Source organism: Capricornis sumatraensis, chromosome 2, assembly GCF_032405125.1.
Source record: "Capricornis sumatraensis isolate serow.1 chromosome 2, serow.2, whole genome shotgun sequence".
Taxonomy (NCBI): Eukaryota; Metazoa; Chordata; class Mammalia; order Artiodactyla; family Bovidae; genus Capricornis; species Capricornis sumatraensis.
Window position 1 is genome coordinate 124,191,052 of NC_091070.1, and position 20,744 is coordinate 124,211,795.

A 20,744-nucleotide genomic window follows, 5' to 3' on the forward strand; every position below is an offset into this window, starting at 1 on the left:
AAAAAAGAAGAAAGTAGCATCATGAAAAGTCTTGGGAGTTTGGTTAAATCTGGTGCTAGCCTGTCAGTAAAGAGGATTTTGTGGGACATCTGATCCTAATCCATGTATCTATCTATATACACACTTTGTACATCTCAAAAATTGCTCATTCAAAGAACATATATGAAGGGCCACCTGAAAACCAGACCCTATGCTATGGTGGGCCTTAGCAACTATAATTTGGTTAATGTTTGAGAAAGGCAAAAGAATTTGGACTTGGTGCTATGAATTTGAGCAAAGAATGACATGATGAAAAGTTTATTTTAGGGAAATCAGATGACAGAATGGCCTGAAGTTTTAAGGACAGATTTTGGGATGGTTACAGGGAAGACTTGCTAAAAAACCCATTGTCATGATTCATATGTGGGATAATGTGGTACAGTATAAAAATGGGGGGAAAAAGTGGTAAATATGAGTCATTTTGAAGGAATGAACACCAGGACTTGATGCAGAGAGGATGAAAGGTTAAACATGGTGATAAGGGTTTTGGTCAGGAAGACTGGTAGGAAAATTGTCTAAACAGAAATGTGGGAATTGAGGCCATATGCAAAAAGATTATGCAAAGTTTTATTTGGGACATGCAGTATTTAGGGACCGAGGGAAAAACTAAGTAGAGCTCTTCCATAATCAAAACACAGGCGAGGGAATTCCCCGGCAGTCCGGTGACTAAGATTCACCACTTTCACTGCAGGGGCCTGGGTTCAATCCCTGGTCAGGGAGCTAGGATTCCACAAGTCATGGGATACAGCCAAAAAACAAAAGCAAGCAAACAAACAAAAAACAACTGACGACTTCCTGAATGGTCTGGTGATTTGGACTCTACTGGACTCTACTAGGAGGCCCAGGTTCTCCCTTTACCAAAACAAAATAAGAAACAAATAGATACAGATGAAAACTGGAACCAAAGAAATAAAAATAAAACAGGAAAAAAAAAAAAAAAACAGGTGAGAGGGGAATGGAGTTTCAAGACATTGTCACTATCTGGACAAACATAGGAGGAATGAGGTCAAACATAAACTATTATCCACAACAGGTTAGACTCGTAAACTAAAGAGGTGTCACCCTTAACCTCTCAGAATCCTTCCCTATTATGCCAAACGCTAAATTCTTTTTGACCCTATTTCTGAGCATCTCCAGCATGTTCAGAAATGTTGTTTCACATCTTCCCTACACTGTCCTTTTAGAGTTCTTAAAACCTGAAACCTGAATCATGTTACACAGCCTTAGATGCTTAACTCTCTATCATCCTGCATACTATTTCTAGAGCATTTATGGTAAAGATCCATAACTGTCCACAACCTATAGCATGTCCACTACCTACCTTTCCCTTCTCCAGGGATCGAACCAGGGTCTCCTGCACTGCAGGCAAATTCTTTACCAGCTGAGCTACCAGGGAAGCCCCACTACCTACAGAATCCAAAACCCTTAGCCTGGCATTTCAATATCTATACAAAAATATCCTAACCTATTTCCCTTTCAGCTCATCTCACATTTCTTCCCTGATCAAATGGCGACAAGGTAAATTTTTGAATATAGATGTATTACCTGTATACCCCCACCCACCTCTTTCCTAAGTCTGATAGTTGGAGCCCTTAGCATTCCCTTGACTAGTTTTTGGTCAAATGTATTTCCTGACTTGGACAAAATTTTAAACCCACTGAAAAGATTAAGCCAGGTGTCCCAGTACGGAAGAGAAAAGAGAGAAATGTCTTTGAGGTCAACAAAAGAGGAAAGGGTGAGTTTTCACCCAAATCAGGAAGAGAATGGGGTGGAGGTGGGAGGTCAAAGAGAAACAGGGACCCACCTCCATTATTAGTGTCCTGCAGAAGCAGCCGGACCTGAGAGAAGGCCTGGGTGACTTGGAGAGGATAAAGTCTAGTCTGCTGCTGCTACAGCTAAGTCACTTCAGTCATGTCCGACTCTGTGTGACCCCACAGACAGCAGCCCACCAGGCTCCCCGTCCCTGGGATTCTCCAGGCAAGAACACTGGAGTGGGTTGCCATTTCCTTCTCCAATGCATGAAAGTGAAAAGTGAAAGTGAAGTCGCTCAGTCGTGTCAGACCCTCAGCGACCCCATGGACTGCAGCCTTCCAGCTCCTCCGTCCACGGGATTTTCCAGGCAAGAGTACTGGAGTGGGGTGCCATTGCCGTCTCCGAAGTCTAGTCTAGGCTCCATCAGAGTCCACTTAGGATTGGTAGAACTGTGTGTGCTATGGCAGAGGTGCTTCATCAGTGGACCAATGATCAGATGATCCTTGATGCTTTGACACCTGATAAAGCCTAGGGTCCGTCACATAACTGAGGGGAGGAGGAAGTACCAAACGAATGGAATTTAATTTCCCACCAGCCTGACTAGGATAAGGACACAGGGTAACATTAAGTTGATTTAAGGAAAGTAATGTGCTATTTCCTGCATAATTGAATTTGTAAATTCAGAGTCACACCCACTATGAACCTTTTGTAGGTGTTCAATCAGAGTGAGTCAGTCCTAGGCCCTTTTCACCTGTCTTTTCATTCTCTTTCAATATCATCTCAGCCTCTTCCATCTTTGTATTAATAACTTCCAACTTATACTTATGATACTGGGATTAATAATAATATATATTTGGTTTGTCCCTCTTTCTGGCACAGTATCCTAAATCTTCGGCATTGCCTAAAAGATGACAGTGATAAAGGTGTCTTTTATTGTGTTAATGAGGTGACTCAAAGCGTGGGGTAGTCACCAGAGGAACAGGATTGTTACTGTTGTTCAGTCACTAAATCCTGTCCTACTCTTTGCAAGCCCGTGGACTGCAGCACACCAGACTTCCCTGTCCTTCATTATCTTCCCGTTGGCTCAAACTCATGTCCATTGTGTCGGTGACGCCATTCAGCCATTTCACCCTCTGTGGTCCCCCTCTCCTCCTGCCCTCAATCTTTCCCAGCATCAGGGTCTTTTCCAATGAGTTGGTTCTTAGCATCTGGTGGCCAAAGTATTGGAGCTTCACTTTCAGCATCAGTCTTACCAATGAATATTCAGGGTTGATTTCCTTTAGGATTAACAGGTTTGATCTCCGTGCTGTTCAACATACTCTCAAGAATCTTCTCCAGCACCACAATTCAAAATCACCAGTTCTTCAGTGCTCAGTTTTCTTTATGGTCCAACTCACATCTGTATATGACTACTGGATAAACTGTAACTTTGACTATACAGACCTTTGTTGGCAAAATGATGTCTCTGCTTTTTAATACACTGTCTAAGTTTTTCATAGCTTTTCTTCCAAGGAGGAAGTATCTTTTAATTTCATGGCTGCAGTCACCATCCACAGTGATTTTGGAGCCCAAGAAAATAAAATCTGTCACTGTTTCCATTGTTTCCCTGTTCTATTTGCCATGCCAGATAAATGACCTTAGTTTTTTGAATGCTGAGTTTTAAGCCAGCTTTTTCACTCTCCTCTTTCACCCTCATCAAAAGGCTCTTTAGTTTCTCTTTACATTCTGCCATTAGAGTGATATCATCTACATATCTGAGGTTGTTGGTATTTCTCCTGACAGTCTTCATTCCAGCTTGAGATTCATCCAGCCTGGCATTTTGCATGGTGTACTCTGCATATAAGTTCAATCAGCAGGGTGACAAGATACACCCTTGACGGACTCCTTTCCCAATTTTAACCAGTCCAGTGTTCCATGTCCGGTTCTAACTATTGCTTTTTGACCTGCATACAGGTTTCTCAGGAGACAAGTAAGGCGATCTGGCGGAATTTTCAGTCCTATCCCCAATCTCTGGGGAAGGGAAAAAGACCTGAAGGCTGTCAGTCACCAATGGCCAATGATCCAGTCAGTCATGCTTTTGTAGTGAAGCCTCCATAAAAACCCAAGAGGACTGGGTTCAGACAGCTTTTGGGTTGGTGAATGCCTGGAAATTCAGGGAGAGTACTGTGCTTGGTGAAGGAAGGCTTGGGAGCTCCACACCACTTCTCATATACCTTGCCCAGTGCATTTCTCTCATCTTGCTGTTGCTGGGTTATATCCTTATACAATAAACCAGTGATCCAGTAAGTAAACTGTTTCTCTTATTTCTGTGAGCAGCTCTAGCAAATTAATCTAACCCAAGGAGGGGATTGTATCATGTGAACTTCTAATTTCTAGCAAGTTGGTCATACATGTAACAGTCTATACTTGTGACTGGTGTCTGAAGTCCAAGGAGGAGGCCATTGAAACTTCTAATCTATTGCTGGCCAGAGGCACAGGTGATAAAATGGGATTTGTAACCATTGTCTGAAGCCCCAGGGGTGGGAAGGAGAGGGACGGAGGGGTCACTGAGAGGGGTGTGGAGGCAGTCCTTAAGGTGAGACTGAATCCTTAACTGTGGGCTCTGATGCTGTCTCCAGGTAGATAGTATCAAAATTGAGTTGAATTCTCAGACACTCCACTATGTCTAATAATGGCTCAGTGTGGGAAGTGCTCCTTCTCTGAACACACATGTTGCAATTGGTACCCAGAACCACTAAAAGAATATCTTTATCCCAAAATGCTCCTCTGAGTTCAACTCTCAAATGGCCAATTACTATTTGTACCTGCAACTATATGTGTCAGAGACATCTCAAATTATCCCAGGAAAGATGGAATTCTTTTTTTGCCATCTTCCCTTTACCTATAGTGCCTCCCCCTCTTTCCTCCTAATTATCTGTTAAGGGTCATGGGAACTATGAATTGGGAGCTAAACCCGACCCCCACCTGTTTTTGTAAATAAAGTTTTATTGGAATACTGCTATGCCAAGCCCTTCATGTGTTGTGTATGGCTGGTCTTGTACTACAATGGCAGATATCTTATGGCCTGTAAAGTCTAAATTATTTCTATCTGGTCTTTGCCAGATAGTTTGCCAATCCTTGCTCTTTTTTTCTTTTCTCAATGTATCTATCACAGTTTGCAATTATTTGCTTGATTATATCATTATTTCAGTTCAGTTCAGTTCAGTCACTCAGTCGTGTCCAACTCTTTGTGACCCCATGAATCACAGCATGCCAGGCCTCCCTGTCCATCACCATCTCCCAGAGTTCACTCAGACTCACGTCCATCGAGTCCGTGATGCCATCCAGCCATTTCATCCTCTGTCGTCCCCTTTTCCTCCTGCCCCCAATCCCTCCCAGCATCAGAGTCTTTTCCAATGAGTCAACTCTTCGCATGAGGTGGCCAAAGTATTGGAGTTTCAGCTTTAGCATCATTCCTTTCAAAGAAATCCCAGAGCTGATCTCCTTCAGAATGGACTGGTTGGATCTCCTTGCAGTCCAAGGGACTCTCAAGAGTCTTCTCCAACACCACAGTTCAAAAGCATCAATTCTTTAGCACTCAGCTTTCTTCACAGTCCAACTCTAGCATCCATACATGACCACAGGAAAAACCATAGCCTTGACTAAATAGACCTTTGTTGGCAAAGTAATGTCTCTGCTTTTGAATATGCTATCTAGGTTGGTCATAACTTTTCTTCCAAGGAGTAAGCGTCTTTTAATTTCATGGCTGCAGTCACCATCTGCAGTGATTTTGGAGCCCAAAAAGATAGTCTGACACTGTTTCCACTGTTTCCCCATCTATTTCCTATGAAGTGATGGGACCAGATGCCATGATCTTCATTTTCTGAATGTTGAGCTTTAAGCCAACTTTTTCACTCTCCTCTTTCACTTTCATCAAGAGGCTTTTGAGTTCCTCTTCACTTTCTGCCATAAGGGTGGTGTCATCTGCATATCTGAGGTTATTGATATTTCTCCCGGCAATCTTGATTCCAGCTTGTGCTTCTTCCAGCCCAGCGTTTCTGCATATAAGTTAAATAAGCAGGGTGACAATATACAGCCTTGATCGACTCCTTTTCCTATTTGGAACCAGTCTGTTGTTCCATGTCCAGTTCTAACTGTTGCTTCCTGACCTGCATACAGGTTTCTCAAGAGGCAGGTCAGGTGGTCTGGTATGCCCATCTCTTTCAGACTTTTCCACAGTTTATTGTGATCCACACAGTCAAAGGCTTTGGCATAGTCAATAAAGCAGAAATAGATGTTTTTCTGGAACTCTCTTGCTTTTTCCATGATCCAGCGGATGTTGGCAATTTGATCTCTGGTTCCTTTGCCTTTTCTAAAACCAGCTTGAACATCTGGAAGTTCACGGTTCACGTATTGCTGAAGCCTGGCTTGGAGAATTTTGAGCATGACTTTACTAGCATGTGAGATGAGTGCAATTGTGTGGTAGTTTGAGCATTCTTTGGCATTGCCTTTCTTTGGGATTGTCATTATTTAGCTCCCTTATTAGAATATAAGATGTCATTATTTAGCTCCCTTATTAGAATATATGCTCCCTGAAGGGAAGGACTCTACCATGCTTATTCTTATAGTTTCTCCAGCACTTAATCGCACCAGTGTCTGGCTATGGTAGGGACTCAATAAATAGTCACTGACTGGATTACATGAGTGAATGAATGAATCACTTGCGTAGATGCCAAGTCCCTTCAGTCATGTCTGACTCTCTGTGATCCCATGGACTGTAGCCTGCCAGGCTTCTCTGTTCATGGGATTCTCCAGGCAAGAATACTGGAGTGGGTTATGGTTGCCATTTCCTTCTCCAGGCGATCTTCCCCACCCAGGAATCAAACCTGTGTTTCTTATTTCTCCAGCATTGTCAGGCTATTATATCTTAAAATTTTATTTCATTCTTTTGTTGCTGTTGTTGTTTCTGATTCTTTGCAACCCCATCAACTGCTGCATGCTAGGCTGCTCTGTCCTCCACTCTCTCCCAGAGTTTGCTCAAATTCACGTCTATTGAGTCAATGATGCCATTCAACCAGCTCATCCTCTGCTGCCCGCATCTCCTCTGGCCTTCAATCTTCCCCATCATCAGGGTCTTTCCCTACAAGCTGGTGCTCCGCATCAGGTGGCCAAAGTATTGGAGCCTTCGTTCTTTTTGCCGTAGCACAAATCTTTCATTCTTGGTTACCCTCTGGCAACCTCATATCTTAAGTCATAGAGTTCCATAGTAGTTAGTCCCCTCACCTTATTTCTCCTCTACTCATTCCTCCTTCCAGATTAATCTTTCTAAGACATCTCAATATATCATTTTCCTGCATAGTAGCCTGGAGACCTAAAGACTTAACCCACAATTATAAACTTCCTGACCTGCCATCTAAGGTCCTCTGACTCCAGCATTATCCTATCTCTCCAGCCTAAACTCACTGTCTGCCTGCACATCCTCACTATTTCACCTACTGCTTCCTTGCCCTGAGATTTCCTACCTCTCTCTTACCTACTTGTGACATTCTTTCCCACTGTTACCACCTCCACTTGTCAAAGTCCTATCCAGCCTCAAGTATTTCCTTTAAGCTGCCTTTCTTAATCCCCTCATATCTTTCTCGTCTCTGAACTTCCAAAGCACTTTTTATACCCATAGTAATATGTGTATCATTCTGCCTTCTCCCCTTAGGCAGGTAAGCTCCTTAAGAAGAGGAACCACACTTTACTCATTGTGTTATCTTCTGATGTACTCCATTGGATGAATAAATAAATTGATGTCTATTATTTTTTTAATCTCTTATTAAAATCCTGTTTATTTCTTACAGACCAGAATCTTCACTGCCCACCCAGCCCCTTTCTTTGATTTTTTTTTTCCTTTCTCCTCTGCCTTGTATTTTGTTTCCATCAGAGATTTTCTTATCTTCCAATTAGATTGTAATCCCCAGAGGTCAGAGACTAACTTTATGTTTTTGTCTTCTCTTCCTTCACCTTACAGTACCTTGTGCATTGTAAGTGTTCAGTAAATAAAGCTGCAAAGAAATGCCTCATTTTCCCACCTCCTCTCCTGCTCTAACAGAACTATGATTGCCTTGGGTGATAAAGCCTGTTTCTGAGACATATTACCAATGAAGGCTTGTCTGGAAGACACTGACATTGAATGATGATTTATAAATGAGTCTCTAGCTTCAATTTCATCAGCTTAAGAAGGGGATACTGAAAACCTGCTCTTAAAAACAGAAATCTCCTTACATGAAGTTGGCTGGAGCTGCCTGAGCTGCTAATCCCTGAAAGGTTTTCAGCCTCTGCCTTGAGCATTTAGAGTGCATTCTTGCCTTAACCTTGTACATCAGATGTCACCATGGTAACACTGGAATGTTAGCTATTTTAGGAAATCTGCCTCACTGCATGCAGTGATATTTACATTAGGTTCCAAAGGAGGCATAAATGCAATGGCTTGAGTGTCTGCTGCTTTGTGTGAGGAGGAAGGTCCTGATGGCTTAATGGGTGACTCCCTTAAGTCTGTTGTCCTGTGTTATTTTTTAGGCCAACCACAGTGTAATCACACATTAAAAATGGTGTTTATATAATACTGGTGGGGGGGAATGCAGAGGAGAAAAAAAGAAACAAAGCAAGAATTTCTCCAGATAGTCCTTTGCAAGGATATTATCTCACCTCCTGCCTTCATACCCTTCAGGTCTGGTTTCATTTAAAAAGTTCTTTTAAATAAAGCTTCTACCATTCCATAGAAAGGGGGCTACCCTTCTCAGCCCCTTCACCTGATGGCTCAGCAGGTGAAGAATCCACCTGCAATGCAGCAGACATGGATTCAATGCTAGGTCATGGAAGATTCCCTGGAACAGTAAATGGCAACCCATCCCAGCATCCTTGCCTGAAAAATCCCATGGACACAGGAGTCTGGCAAGCTATAGCCCAAAGTGTCACAAAGAGTCGGATGCGACTGAGCAGGCACACTGATTCTGAAGAAGAGAATAATGTCAATAACCAGGACAACTGACAGCTTTCGCCTGCAACTTTGTGGATACCTTCACTAAGGAAGAGAAAAACACTTTGTAAACTGCATTTTATTAGGTTTCCTGAGTCCCTAGTAAGAAAGATGTAGACAAGTTGCCGTGGCCTGACAGCTCCATCATGAAGCTCCTGACCACTGTGGTCACAACATGCTGTTGATTTGAATGGACATGGAGCATCGAAAGCAAACATGGAGTGTTGTCAACCCATGGCATGTCAAGGTTGTGCTATTGTTGTTGTTGTTGTTCTACGAAGTTAATTATACAAAAGAAGTTCATAAGTATTCTACAGGTACAATCCAGCTAAAATGGATGCTAATAAAGAATCCGCCTACCAAACTGGAGACGCAGGTTTGATCCCTGGGTTGGAAAGGAGAAGGAAATGGCAACCCACTCCAGTATTCTTGCCTGGAAAATCCCATGGATAAAGGAGCCTGGTGGGCTATAGTTGGTAGGGTTGCAAAGAGTTGGACACAGCTTAGAGGCAACAACCACGCAGAACATTCTGGTGGAATGAAAAAGGCAAACAGCTAGAGGGATAGTAAAATACATTAAATAATTTTTATCAAAACTGTCTTTCTTATTTGAGGAAGACTCTGAAGCTCAGAGATTACTTCTCCGTCCAGACTTTCATACTGGGATTACATGAGAAGTATATTTATTTATGGGAGGAGGGGTAAGATGAGTGTCTTACATTTGAACAACTCAAACCTAGAAGTGTATGAGTTGTGAGCTGTCTTTCTTCTGAAGCCCAGGTGTGGAGTTCCCAACTGGGAGGGGCTGGGAGGTGGAGGAAGTGAATCACTCCTCGGAACTCAAGCTCCTTTGTTCCCTAACATCTGTAAGGGGTTTTGGAGATGGCCTTGCTGGAGATGAAGAAATTCTTCAGTCTCTGTGGAGCAGGCCCAGAGCTTAGAAATTTAACCTGTGCCTTTCACACCGTGGAGGTGTCGCTCCCGCGATGACAAATGGCAGGACAGATTACAGTTTGAGTATAATACAGTAGAACTAAGATGCTGCTATTGTTAGCAAACGAGGATAACACCCGCATCGAGGGCTTCAGTTCAGTTCAGTTCAGTCGCTCAGTCATGTCTAACTGTTTGCAGTCCCATGGACTGCAACACACCAGGCCTCCCTGTCCATCACCAACTCCCGGAGTTTACCCAAACTCATGTCCGTTGGGTCGGTGAGGCCATCCACCATCTCATCCTCTGTTGACTCCTTCTCCTCCCGCCTTCAGTCTTTCCCAGCATCAGGGCTGGAGGTGTCACAAATATAGAGTTGTCACATTTCACTGTATAGGCAAAGTGCTCTATAACTGGTTTTACAATGTTCTCTACCTTTATCTAACAGAATGGGCTAGGTTAAAGCAGTTAATAGCTGTAATGAACCATGATTTGCTATCCCAAGTGCATGCACGTCCAACTCTGTGTGACCCTCTGGACTGTAGCCTGCCAGGCTCCTCTGTCCATGGAATTCTCTAGGCAAGAATACTGGAGTGGGTTTCTGTTTCCTCCTCCAGGGAATCTTTCCAATCCAGGGACTGAACCAGAGTCTCATTTGACTCCTGCACTGGCAGGCAGATTCTTTACCACTGAGCCACCTGGAAGATGACATCAATGATCTGCTCAGTCAATCCTGCATCTAAATAACCACCAGGATTGTCTTTCTATAATGCCACTTCAAAGGCTTTTATTCCCTTTGCTTTTTTTTTAATTTTTAGTTCTTTATTACCTAGAACAGCAGTCCCCAACCTTTCTGACACCTGGAGATAATTTCGTGGAAGATAATTTTTCCATGGACTAGGTGTGGGGGGATGGTTTCAGGATGATTCAAGCTCATTACATTCATTGTGCACTTTATTTCTAATCTAATTCTGCCACTGATCTGGTAGGAGGTACCATTCTGCAGCCCAGAGATTGGGAACCCCGTGCCTAGAACATGAAGTTCTTAGCTTGACATTTATGGGACTTTCCAGCTATATATTCCATCATTCTTCAACACTTATCATATATTTGGTAACACAATGACTCCCAATTCCTTGAGTGTGTTCCATACCATTATACATATCGTTCCCATGCCTAGAATGCCCTTCTCTTACTATCTGCCTAGGATACTCAGCCTTTAAGGCCCCAGGTCCAGGCTGACTTCCAAGTGAAGCTTTCTCTGACTTCCGAAGATAGAGATAATCCCTTTCCTCTCTGGGTTCTCTTAGCACTATGAGTATATTCTTATATTTCTCTCCATTTGTCAAGCTGCATTTTAATACTTTGTTTATATGCCAGTCACTTATTGGATTTTAAACCCTTTGAAGGCCAGGACTCCCAGACCAGTGGTTCTTATCAAGCAGCCATATCCTAGAATGCATTGAAAATTTGTGGGGCATTTCTTGTTTCAATGATGAGTGGGGCTAGGGGTACAACATAACTGGCAATAGGCAGGACAGAACCTTGTCCCAAAATCTGAATGACCTTCAAATGTTCCACTGGGCACTACTGGAAATAATCAAATTGTTTATATAATCATCTAAATCTAGGACTTAATTCTGTTGTATATAGGAACCCAATGTTAATATACTCTGAATCTTCTATGAATTAAACGGATATGTAAATTAAAGGAGGATTATGTTATTTCTTTATTGGAAATCTTACCAACAGCTTTTCACCTTGACATTGCCACTTGCTGTTTTTTAATTGCCAATATAACATTAGACTGTATTTGAAGCTGTGACTCCACATACAAGCATCTGCTTATTTCTTTATATCTTTTAATAGAGCTGTGCCTTAAAATTTACATATTAATATGACCACTGGTTTATTATAATCTCTTTTTATGTTTCATGTGGTTCAGTATCTAACTTACTGGGTTGCTTTGAGACTTAAACTGAGTTAATATAAGGTATTTAGAGTAGCACCTGGCACATAGAAATGCTACCATATGTGCTGATGTTATTACTATAGAAAAGTTGTTGAATATTCATTGATAATATTTTAAATTATACTTGGAATAGGTATTAAGAAATCCTGTGAAAACTACTTTAGGTAGTAGTTAATATTATAATAATCTGAATCATTAGAATATGACTACATGATCCCAAGATGTTCATGTTTGGGAACACATGTAAGAATTAAAGATTTTAAAATTTAAAAAAATAATAAAATAAAATAAAATAAAATAAAAATAAATAAAAAAAGAAAGTGCTTCAGTATTTTTTTGTGTGTCTAGGAGACTAAAATGAGATTATGATTCTCATTGTGACCAATTTACCCTGAAGGATTCATACTCTGTTGTGGTCTTCCTGGGGAGCAATAACACAAACTGATAACTGAGTTTGATCTTTGCCTATCAACCAGTTTTTCTATGTGTAAGGGTAACAGGTCCAAAGGGATAACTGTGACCATTAATCTCACAAATATGCTATGTTTAGTAATTTTATCTTTGTCTTTCGTAAGACAAAGATAGTTACAGTGTGAGTCAAGTCTGCAATATCTGACTCAATGACTATGTTTTTTTTTAGCTGCTACTCATTTTAAGAATAGCCTTACTCTCTTCCAGATTGTTGACATGCATAATGACAACAGTAGTTACCATGTTTTGAGCACTGTTAGGCACTATACACATATTATTTCTAATCCTTACAAAGAGATGAACATTACAGAGGAGGAAATTGTACTTGGAAGGGCTATGTAACTTGTTCAAGGCCATTCATCTAAAAAGTGTTTACGCTGGAATCAAATGCCAAAACCTGAGCTCACTCTTTCATACCACTCTGCTTCCCTAATTAAAACTCAAGAGACTTCGTATTAGAATTGGTTCTTGAAGGACCAAGATTATTTCTCTAAAAAGGACTTGACTGTATCCTTTCACTATGACAATCTGAACCACTTGAGCATGGCTAAATAGTCCCAAGCTAAATAAAGTCCCAAATTTCAAATTTCTTTCTGTTTAGGCCATAGAATATAAGACAGAAACACTGTGACCAAAACAGTGTTTTCTTTTGGAACCTGGACACACATCGAGAGAAGTTTCAGAGGATTCTCTGAACACTCACTATATAGCTGACTCTCTGGCCAGTCTTCTTTGGGCTGTTTAGAGATGATAACTGGGCTTCCCAGGTGGTTCAGCGGTAAAGAACCCACCCGCCTGCCAATGCAGGAGACTCGGTTCAACTTCTGGGTCGGGAAGATCCCTTGGAGAAGGAAATGATAATATGAAACAATTCTATGCATACTGAGCAGCACTTGGTGCCGATTTATTTTTCCTTCATAAGGCACAGACCCAAAGGGAGTAACTAGAAAGGGGACTATGGGAGGCTTTCTCGTCTCCACATTTGAGAGAGCCTACTGTCAGAGGCCCCCTATGGCAGAGCTTTCCATCTTGGGCGTTCTGGACAACATCTAAAAAAGTGGCCCACCCCTGTGCTGAGATGTCATGCCCTCAGGTCTCAGGTGGTGGACGGGTCAGAAGGTAAACACAGGTAATCACCTCTAACCGCAACCAGCCTCAGTCACTTACTTCAGAGTAACAGAGACCCTCAATTATCTCCTATGAAACTGAGCTTTCTATGCAAAAGGTTGGGAAACACTGATTGACAGAATTCACAGCACAATGCGATCAAGTGTACAAAATGTTGGGCAGTAACAACAATAAATTTTTATAGGTCCCAGCAACATTAAAGAAGCATATCAAGTTAGTACAATTTATGTGACTTGATATATTTCTTTTCTCTGCTCACCCAATGTTATTATCCTCTAGACACTGTACTTAACTTATTCTAAGCATGCCTTTAGGATAGATTGGTAAATAATTTAGTCTCTTTGAAATTATAATTTTTCTATTCTTCAAGTCTGTTTTAAAAACTGATACCAACTCATTTCTCCTTATTAGCATTCAAATATTTAACTACATATACTCATTTCAGTGCGTACCAAAGATACTAATGAAAATAAATATGTGTACATAAATATATCACATCAATGTGTCTGTAAATATAAAACTAGAACAATGAGAGTGATTTTATTTCAGAATTTACATGAGTATTTTTCTTTGAAAGTGCTTATCTTGGGGACTATACACTTTCCCCAATGATGCTGAACTCAGAATGTCAAAATTATAAGGATCCTTTGGAGATTATTTGGGCTAAATTTTCCCATTTTACACATATAGAGTCTGAGAAGTGATGTATCCATAGAAGTGACTATCCATAGTTAATAAAGAAAGAATCAGGACAGAAATCCAGTTCTTCTCATTTCCAACCAAGTTATTTCAAATTTTAAAGTGTTGTGGGATCTTCCATATATTTCAATATGTATCCTGCAAAAAGCCTATGAACTTTAATTTTTACTCATATCTATCAAATTACATGTATGCACATCATTTTCTGGGTTTGTTAACCAGAGCTTTCCACCAAAATGGATTTAGAGTCCAAGGGGTTGACAGTGCAGTCAAGATAGTGATTTCTTCTGCCCTCATCATGGTCTAAACACCCAGGCTAGCCACTTTCAAGTGAGAGCTCCATCCATTTCTGCCACCCCTTATAAATATTATCATTTGCTACTATTTAAAACTATAATTAATGAGTAAATTTAGTGCAGGGTCTCAAGTTTAAAAACCGTACTTCTTTTATACTGGTCATAGCTATTGAAAACATTTTTTTGCTTATTTGAATTTTTAGATATTATTTTATGTAATTGCTATTTATGACTCGAGTAATAAAAAAGAACAGTTGATAACAAGAAAAAATAGAAAAAGTCACTTAAGCAACTTGATTATGTCATAAATCATGTCATTTTCTACATGTTTATTATTATTAGCTATTTTTTTGTCATGATATGGGAAGGGTGGAAAACATTGCTTTATGCTCATTGTTAGCCCTGCTCTTTTTAACCTGATTCCAACTTTTGTATATGTGACCAATAAACTAAATTGCACATTTTGCTTCATCATTGATCTAAGATTTGTAAGAATATCTCATAATTGTTTATGTTGCTTGAGCAGAGATGGATCCTAGGGTTCCTTCGGAAAGTATATTTTTAATAAATTAAAAGTGGAATGAAGAAGAGGAGCTCCTTCTGAGGTAACCTCCAAGAACAACCATACAGACTAACGCAATTACTTTCACAGCGGTGAGGGCTCTCTGCTCAATATTAAAACCACACTGCATTCTCTATCGCTATACATCACTCAGTGTGGCAGGCAGAATCCTGAGACGGCCTCTGTGATCCTCACCTCCTGGTATCCACACCTTCGTATAATCCCCAATCCTTGAATGTGGAGAGACCTGTAACTTGCCTCTAACCAACAGAAAATGGCAAAGGTGAGGGATATAGCTACATAGTTATAGTTCAGTCATAGTTCAGTCACTCAGTCGTGTCCGACTCCTTGCAACCCCATGAATCACAGCACGCCAGGCCTCCCTGTCCATCACCATCTCCTGGAGTTCACTCAGACTCACGTCCATTGAGTCAGTGATGCCATCCAGCCATCTCATCCTCTGTCGTCCCCTTCTCCTCCTGCCCTCAATCCCTCCCAGGATCAGAGTCTTTTCCAATGAGTCAACTCTTTGCATGAGGTGGCCAAAGTATTGGAGCTTCAGCTTTAGCATCATTCCTTCCAAAGAAATCCCCGGGTTGATCTCCTTCAGAATGGACTGGTTGGATCTCCGTGCAGTCCAAGGGACTCGCAAGAGTCTTCTCCAACACCACAGTTCAAAAGCATCAATTCTTCGGCGCTCAGCCTTCTTCACAGTCCAACTCTCACATCCATACATGACCACAGGAAAAACCATAGCCTTGACTAGATGGACCTTAGTTGGTGAAGTAATGTCTCTGCTTTTGAATATGCTATCGAGGTTGGTCATAACTTTTCTTCCAAGGAGTAAGCGTCTTTTAATTTCATGGCAAAGGTGAGGGATATCACTACATAGTTATGCAATATTATATGGCAAAAGTGAAGGGGTGTGGCAGATGCAATTAAAATCCCTACTCAGTTGACTTTAAGTTAACCAAAAGGGATAGTACACTGATGGCTTGACTTAATCTGGTGAACCCCTTAAAAGACTGTCGAGAAGTAAGAGACTGTCTCTCTCCACTGCTGCTGTGAAGAAGCTAGCTGCTGTAACTACTACAATCGCACAGCAATATTCTTCCAACAACTTGAGGGAGCTTAGAAGTGGATCCTTCTCTAAGTGATCCTCTGGCTGAGAAAGCAGCCCAGCTTACACCTTGATTTCAGACTTGTGAGACCCTGAGCAGAAAAGTCAGCTAAGTCATGCCTGGACTCTTGACCCACAGAAACTCTGGAATAATAAATACATGTTGTTTTGAACCACTGAGTTTGCAGTAATTGCTTACACAGCAATAGAAGACTAACACATTTATATGTAAAGTTGGGCTCCTTAAAGCAGGAAGCAAGTGCCTCAGGAAGTACAGCCCAAACCTCACCTGCACTTCCATGTCAGCTGGCTCCTCCAACAGATGTAGCAGTTGCTGTTTCTCTTGAGACAGCTGTTCTACAAGTTTCTCCTGTGCAGCCAGGCTTTGACTCAGCTCTTCAATTTTTCTAGAGCAAAGAAAAAGTAAGACCAACAATTATGGTCATGATACATTATTAACTTTATTTTTCAGCCCACTCCAAAGATAGCATGGTCTGGTACAGTAAGTTTTTACCTTTTTAAAATAATCGAACTCTTTGATACTTTTCTTCAGTAAGCCATGCATTCTCTGCCCCAGTCCCCCAATATATACACAAATGAGTTTTTTGCCTACATTGTCATAATGGAAGGTTCATAGACCTCCCAAAGCCAATCCATGGATCTACAGATCATAAGTATAAAACTCTCAGAAGTTGTGGGTCTTTTTGTTTATTTGTTATTGTTGTTGCAGTTAAAAAAACAATTATCAAGTAACCATTATGTATATAGGCTTCCCAGGGGGCACAGTGGTAAAGAATCCACCTGCCAATGCAGGAGACAAGAGATGTGGGTTCGATCTCTGGGTAGGGAAGATCCCCTGGAGGAGACAATGGCAACCCATTCCAGTATTCTTGCCTGAAGAATCCCTGAAGAGGAGCCTGGTGGGCTATAATCCATGGGGTCAAAAAAGGGTCAGACATTGACTGGGCACACATACACACATTATATATATAATTCAATGCATCCCCAATGTACTGGTGATATAAAGTTGGAAAATACACAATTTCTACAGAAAGTTAAAACCTTTTTGGTGTGTGTGCCAAGAGTCTTGGGAATAGGGAGTCACAGATATATCAACAGATAGACTATAATAAGTGCAACCCTACCAGAGGTATGAACCAAATAGTACAGTGAGTATTGTCGTGCAGCTACAGGAAGAAAGATAGAGAAGACGTCATTCATTTGACTTGGAGGAGCCTGAAGGAAGCTCAGGAGAAGAGATTTTGAAGACTGGATTGTTTTATAGGCTCAGAGGAAGGAGCTTAAATAAATGAATGAAGGCATGAAGATACAAGATATATGGGGAAAAGTTACTGGCAGGGAAGAGACAATGGCTAGAGAAGAGGTTGGAAATTCAGACCAGAATTCAGTTGTCAAAGACTGCATGCTGTGCTGATGTATATAAACCCAGGTTCAAATCAACAGTTTTGTGCAAGACATATCTTGCTGTTTCTTTGTGTGTAAGTCTGAGTACTAGAGATACCTGTCCTTGGAAAACATGCTGGTGAAAGATGTAAAATTTCTGATTGTGATTATTATTCCTGTGTGTGTGGCTTCCCAGGTGGCTCAGTGGTAAAGAATCTGCCTGCCAATGCAGGATATGCAGGAAATGCAGGTGTGATCCCTGGGTCAGGAAGACCCCCTGGAAAAGGGAATGGCAACTCACGACAGTATTCTTGCCTGGAGAATCCCATGGATAGAGGAGCCTGGCAGGCTACAGTCCCAGGGGTCACAACTGAGCATGCATGCAACACAGCATATGTTAAGACAGTGACAGCACCTTGGCAGGAAAACGGTATGGCCAAAAGGTTAAGGGCACCAGAAAGTCAAGTAGGAATCTCAGAGAGAAATTATAAATTAATTTAAGGTATGAGCATCAGCTTAGATTTGGGGATGAGAAAGAACTTTAAAAACTTAAAAATGTATATGAACGCAAGTTGCAATGATAGTTATGATGACGAATGCAGACTTCATTATTAACTTCCTCATGGTATCTGTGCCAGAACATCTCTACTTTCTTAAGCCGCATACCTTGCTGCTGCTGCTGCTGCTAAGTCGCTTCAGTCGTGTCCAACTCTGTGCGACCCCATAGACGGCAGCCCACCAGGCTCCCCCATCCCTGGGATTCTCCAGGCAAGAACACTGGAGTGGGTTGCCATTTCCTTCTCCAATGCATGAAAGTGAAAAGTGAAGTGAAGTCGCTCAGTCATGTCTGACTTAGCGACCCCATGGACTGCAGCCTACCAGGCTCCTTCCTCCATGGAGTTTTCCAGGCAAGAGTACTGGATTGGGGTGCCATTGCCTTCTCCGAAGCCTCATACCTTACTATTCCCTTTGACCCTCAGTCTCTACAGATGATCTACTTTCCTACTTTACAAAGCTATTCAAGGCCGTCTGACATGAACTCCTTCAATTTGTTAGGTATGTCTGTCTTTTTTTTCCCTTTTGGTTTGACAAGTGTTCACTGGAATACAGAGATGGGACAGAGTCTCAGGTAATCTAGCAGAGAAGATCTGAAAGAAAATACGACAATGCACAGAAGACTGTACACTAAGGGATGTGCACACAGAACAAGGGCTTCCCAGGTGGTGCAGTGCTAAAGAATCCACTTGCCGATGCAGGAGACACAGGAGACGCGGGTTTGACCCCTGGGTCAGGAAGATCCCCTGGAGTAGGAAATAACAACCCACTCCAGTATTCTTGCCTAGAAAATTCCATGGACAGAGCAGCCTGGAGGGCTACTGTCTATGGGATCACAAAGAGTAGGACATGACTCAGTGACTGAGCATGCACGCATACAAAACAAGAATATAAATACTTAATTCTGTCACGAAAGCCTTCACAGAAGTAACCATTGATGCCTTCATGAGTTCTGAAGAATGAACAAGAGTTCACCAGGAGGGGAAAACACAGATGTTTCCCCACAAAGGAAGAGCATGAACAAAATTCTGGGTACCTGACAGCACTGTATGCTTCTGGAGGTGGTGTGCCTTCGGGGTCTGGATTCCAGCAAAGCCTGAAGCCACGTTACATAACTCTCTAAATGCCAATTTCTTCCTTTATAAACTATAATAATCCCTACCTCATGGGATTGTTAACTTTACAAGAGAATTAAACTTTATGGGAGAATTAAACAAGAATATAAAGGACTCAGCTCAGTTATACAGTAAGAGCCCAGCAGACCTTAGTCTTCATTATTATTACCAGTCTGGAATCAGTGAAATGTGAAGGAGACATGGCAGGGGATGAGTCTGGGGGAAATCAGGGGTCAGAACACAACAGGCTTTGATGGCCACACTAAGAACAGATCTTACTTCCTAAAGGTGTTGAGAACTTTCCAAACGGCTCTACAATAATATGATCAGATTTGTGTCTCAAAAAGATCACTTTGGTCACTGGTCACTGTGTGTATACTGTGTGTTTTTCACCTATCCAGTTAAAAACCACTTAAGGCTTTTTACGCCACCGTAGTATCATGCATTGAAGAGGCTAAATATTTGTCAATTTCATTTCAAAACTTCTCTGAATTGTTAGATTGGGATGAAAATGGAGAAAGGCAGGACCAGAAGTATAAAGAGAACAGTTAAGAAGTTGCTGTAATAACCAAGACACAGTCCTGCCCTCAACAACTGCCCACTTACCTTCATGAGAAAATTCAAGTTCCTTTTAAATACAAAGCCAGCACAGTCAGATGCCCTTTCCCCAGCACAGCTTACCTCTCACTGGTCTTTCCCAGACCCTCCACTCTGGTCCTGTAGAACTAATTATATGTCCTGAAATATGCCTGTCCCTGTGTCTCCCCTCAATGGTGTTTCCTCCTGCACAGGACATTTCCCCTCCCTAATCACTTCCTACATTGCTTCTTTCAACTCCTATTCACTCTTCAAAATCTACCTCAGATTTCACCTCCTCCAGGAAACTTCCAGTGGCACTCTGCTCTTGAGTAGATGACAATCCTATACACCCCAGAGTATCCCATGTTACTTCTACCAGAGAACTTATTAATAATGTATAACGTGTCTTGATGGCAGGAAATGGGCCTTTCATCTCTGTAACCTGAGTGCTTAGTCCAGTGTCTGGCATACAGCAGGTGCTCAATCCATGTGAATAAGTGACCATGTCTCTTGTTCACTATCATTTGACCATCGTTCTACTTACACCTACTTAAATCTCCTGATTGCCAGCAAGTCAGTTCTGTTAATGGATACCATTAAAGACTCAACCCTAAAAAGATATTCTCTACTTAGGGGAGCCATAGAGTCTTGGAAATGGTGAAGGTCCACAAGTCCTTAAAAGGCAACAGTGTAGCTGCTATATACTCTCACTTGCTGGAAAACAGGCAAAAGACAAGCAGCAAATACAGTACCAAAGGTACCTACTTGTCCCTCTGGGCCAGGGCCTCAGTGTACTGGTCAGATTTGACCTGGTCTCCTGGTACACCTTCCCTCTCCTTGGTGACTCCCTTCAGTTTCTCTGAGAGCTCCAGGTTACACTCTTTCTCTGCTTCCACCAGAGCCGCCATCCGAGCGGCTTCATTTTTGGCTAGCCTGGACTCCTGCAAGAAGACACAAAAGAGAATGAGAACCAAGAAGCTGCAAAGCCCCCACCTAGGTTAGGAGCCCTGAAACACAGGGACACTTAAGGAGCTTAGGAAGGAAAGTAGAGAGGGAAAAGGTGAAGGCCAGGAGGCAGAGCAGTCAGGAAAGAGGTGAAAGGGAAGCCGTAGCTGGGGA

At 41.8% G+C, this 20,744-nt stretch overlaps 1 protein-coding gene across 9 annotated transcripts in view; it reads right to left on the minus strand.

Annotated features, from left to right (window-relative positions):
* Positions 1-20,744, minus strand: part of PDE4DIP (phosphodiesterase 4D interacting protein) — a 240,281-nt gene that overhangs the window by 91,657 nt on the left and 127,880 nt on the right. For all 9 annotated transcript variants that reach the window (XM_068966238.1, XM_068966236.1, XM_068966239.1 and 6 more), the window contains 2 exons: positions 20,391-20,566; positions 16,262-16,379 (listed from right to left, as the gene is read on the minus strand). In XM_068966238.1, the coding sequence (XP_068822339.1) occupies positions 16,262-16,379; positions 20,391-20,566 (294 nt within the window). The remainder of the gene's footprint in view (positions 1-16,261; positions 16,380-20,390; positions 20,567-20,744) is intronic.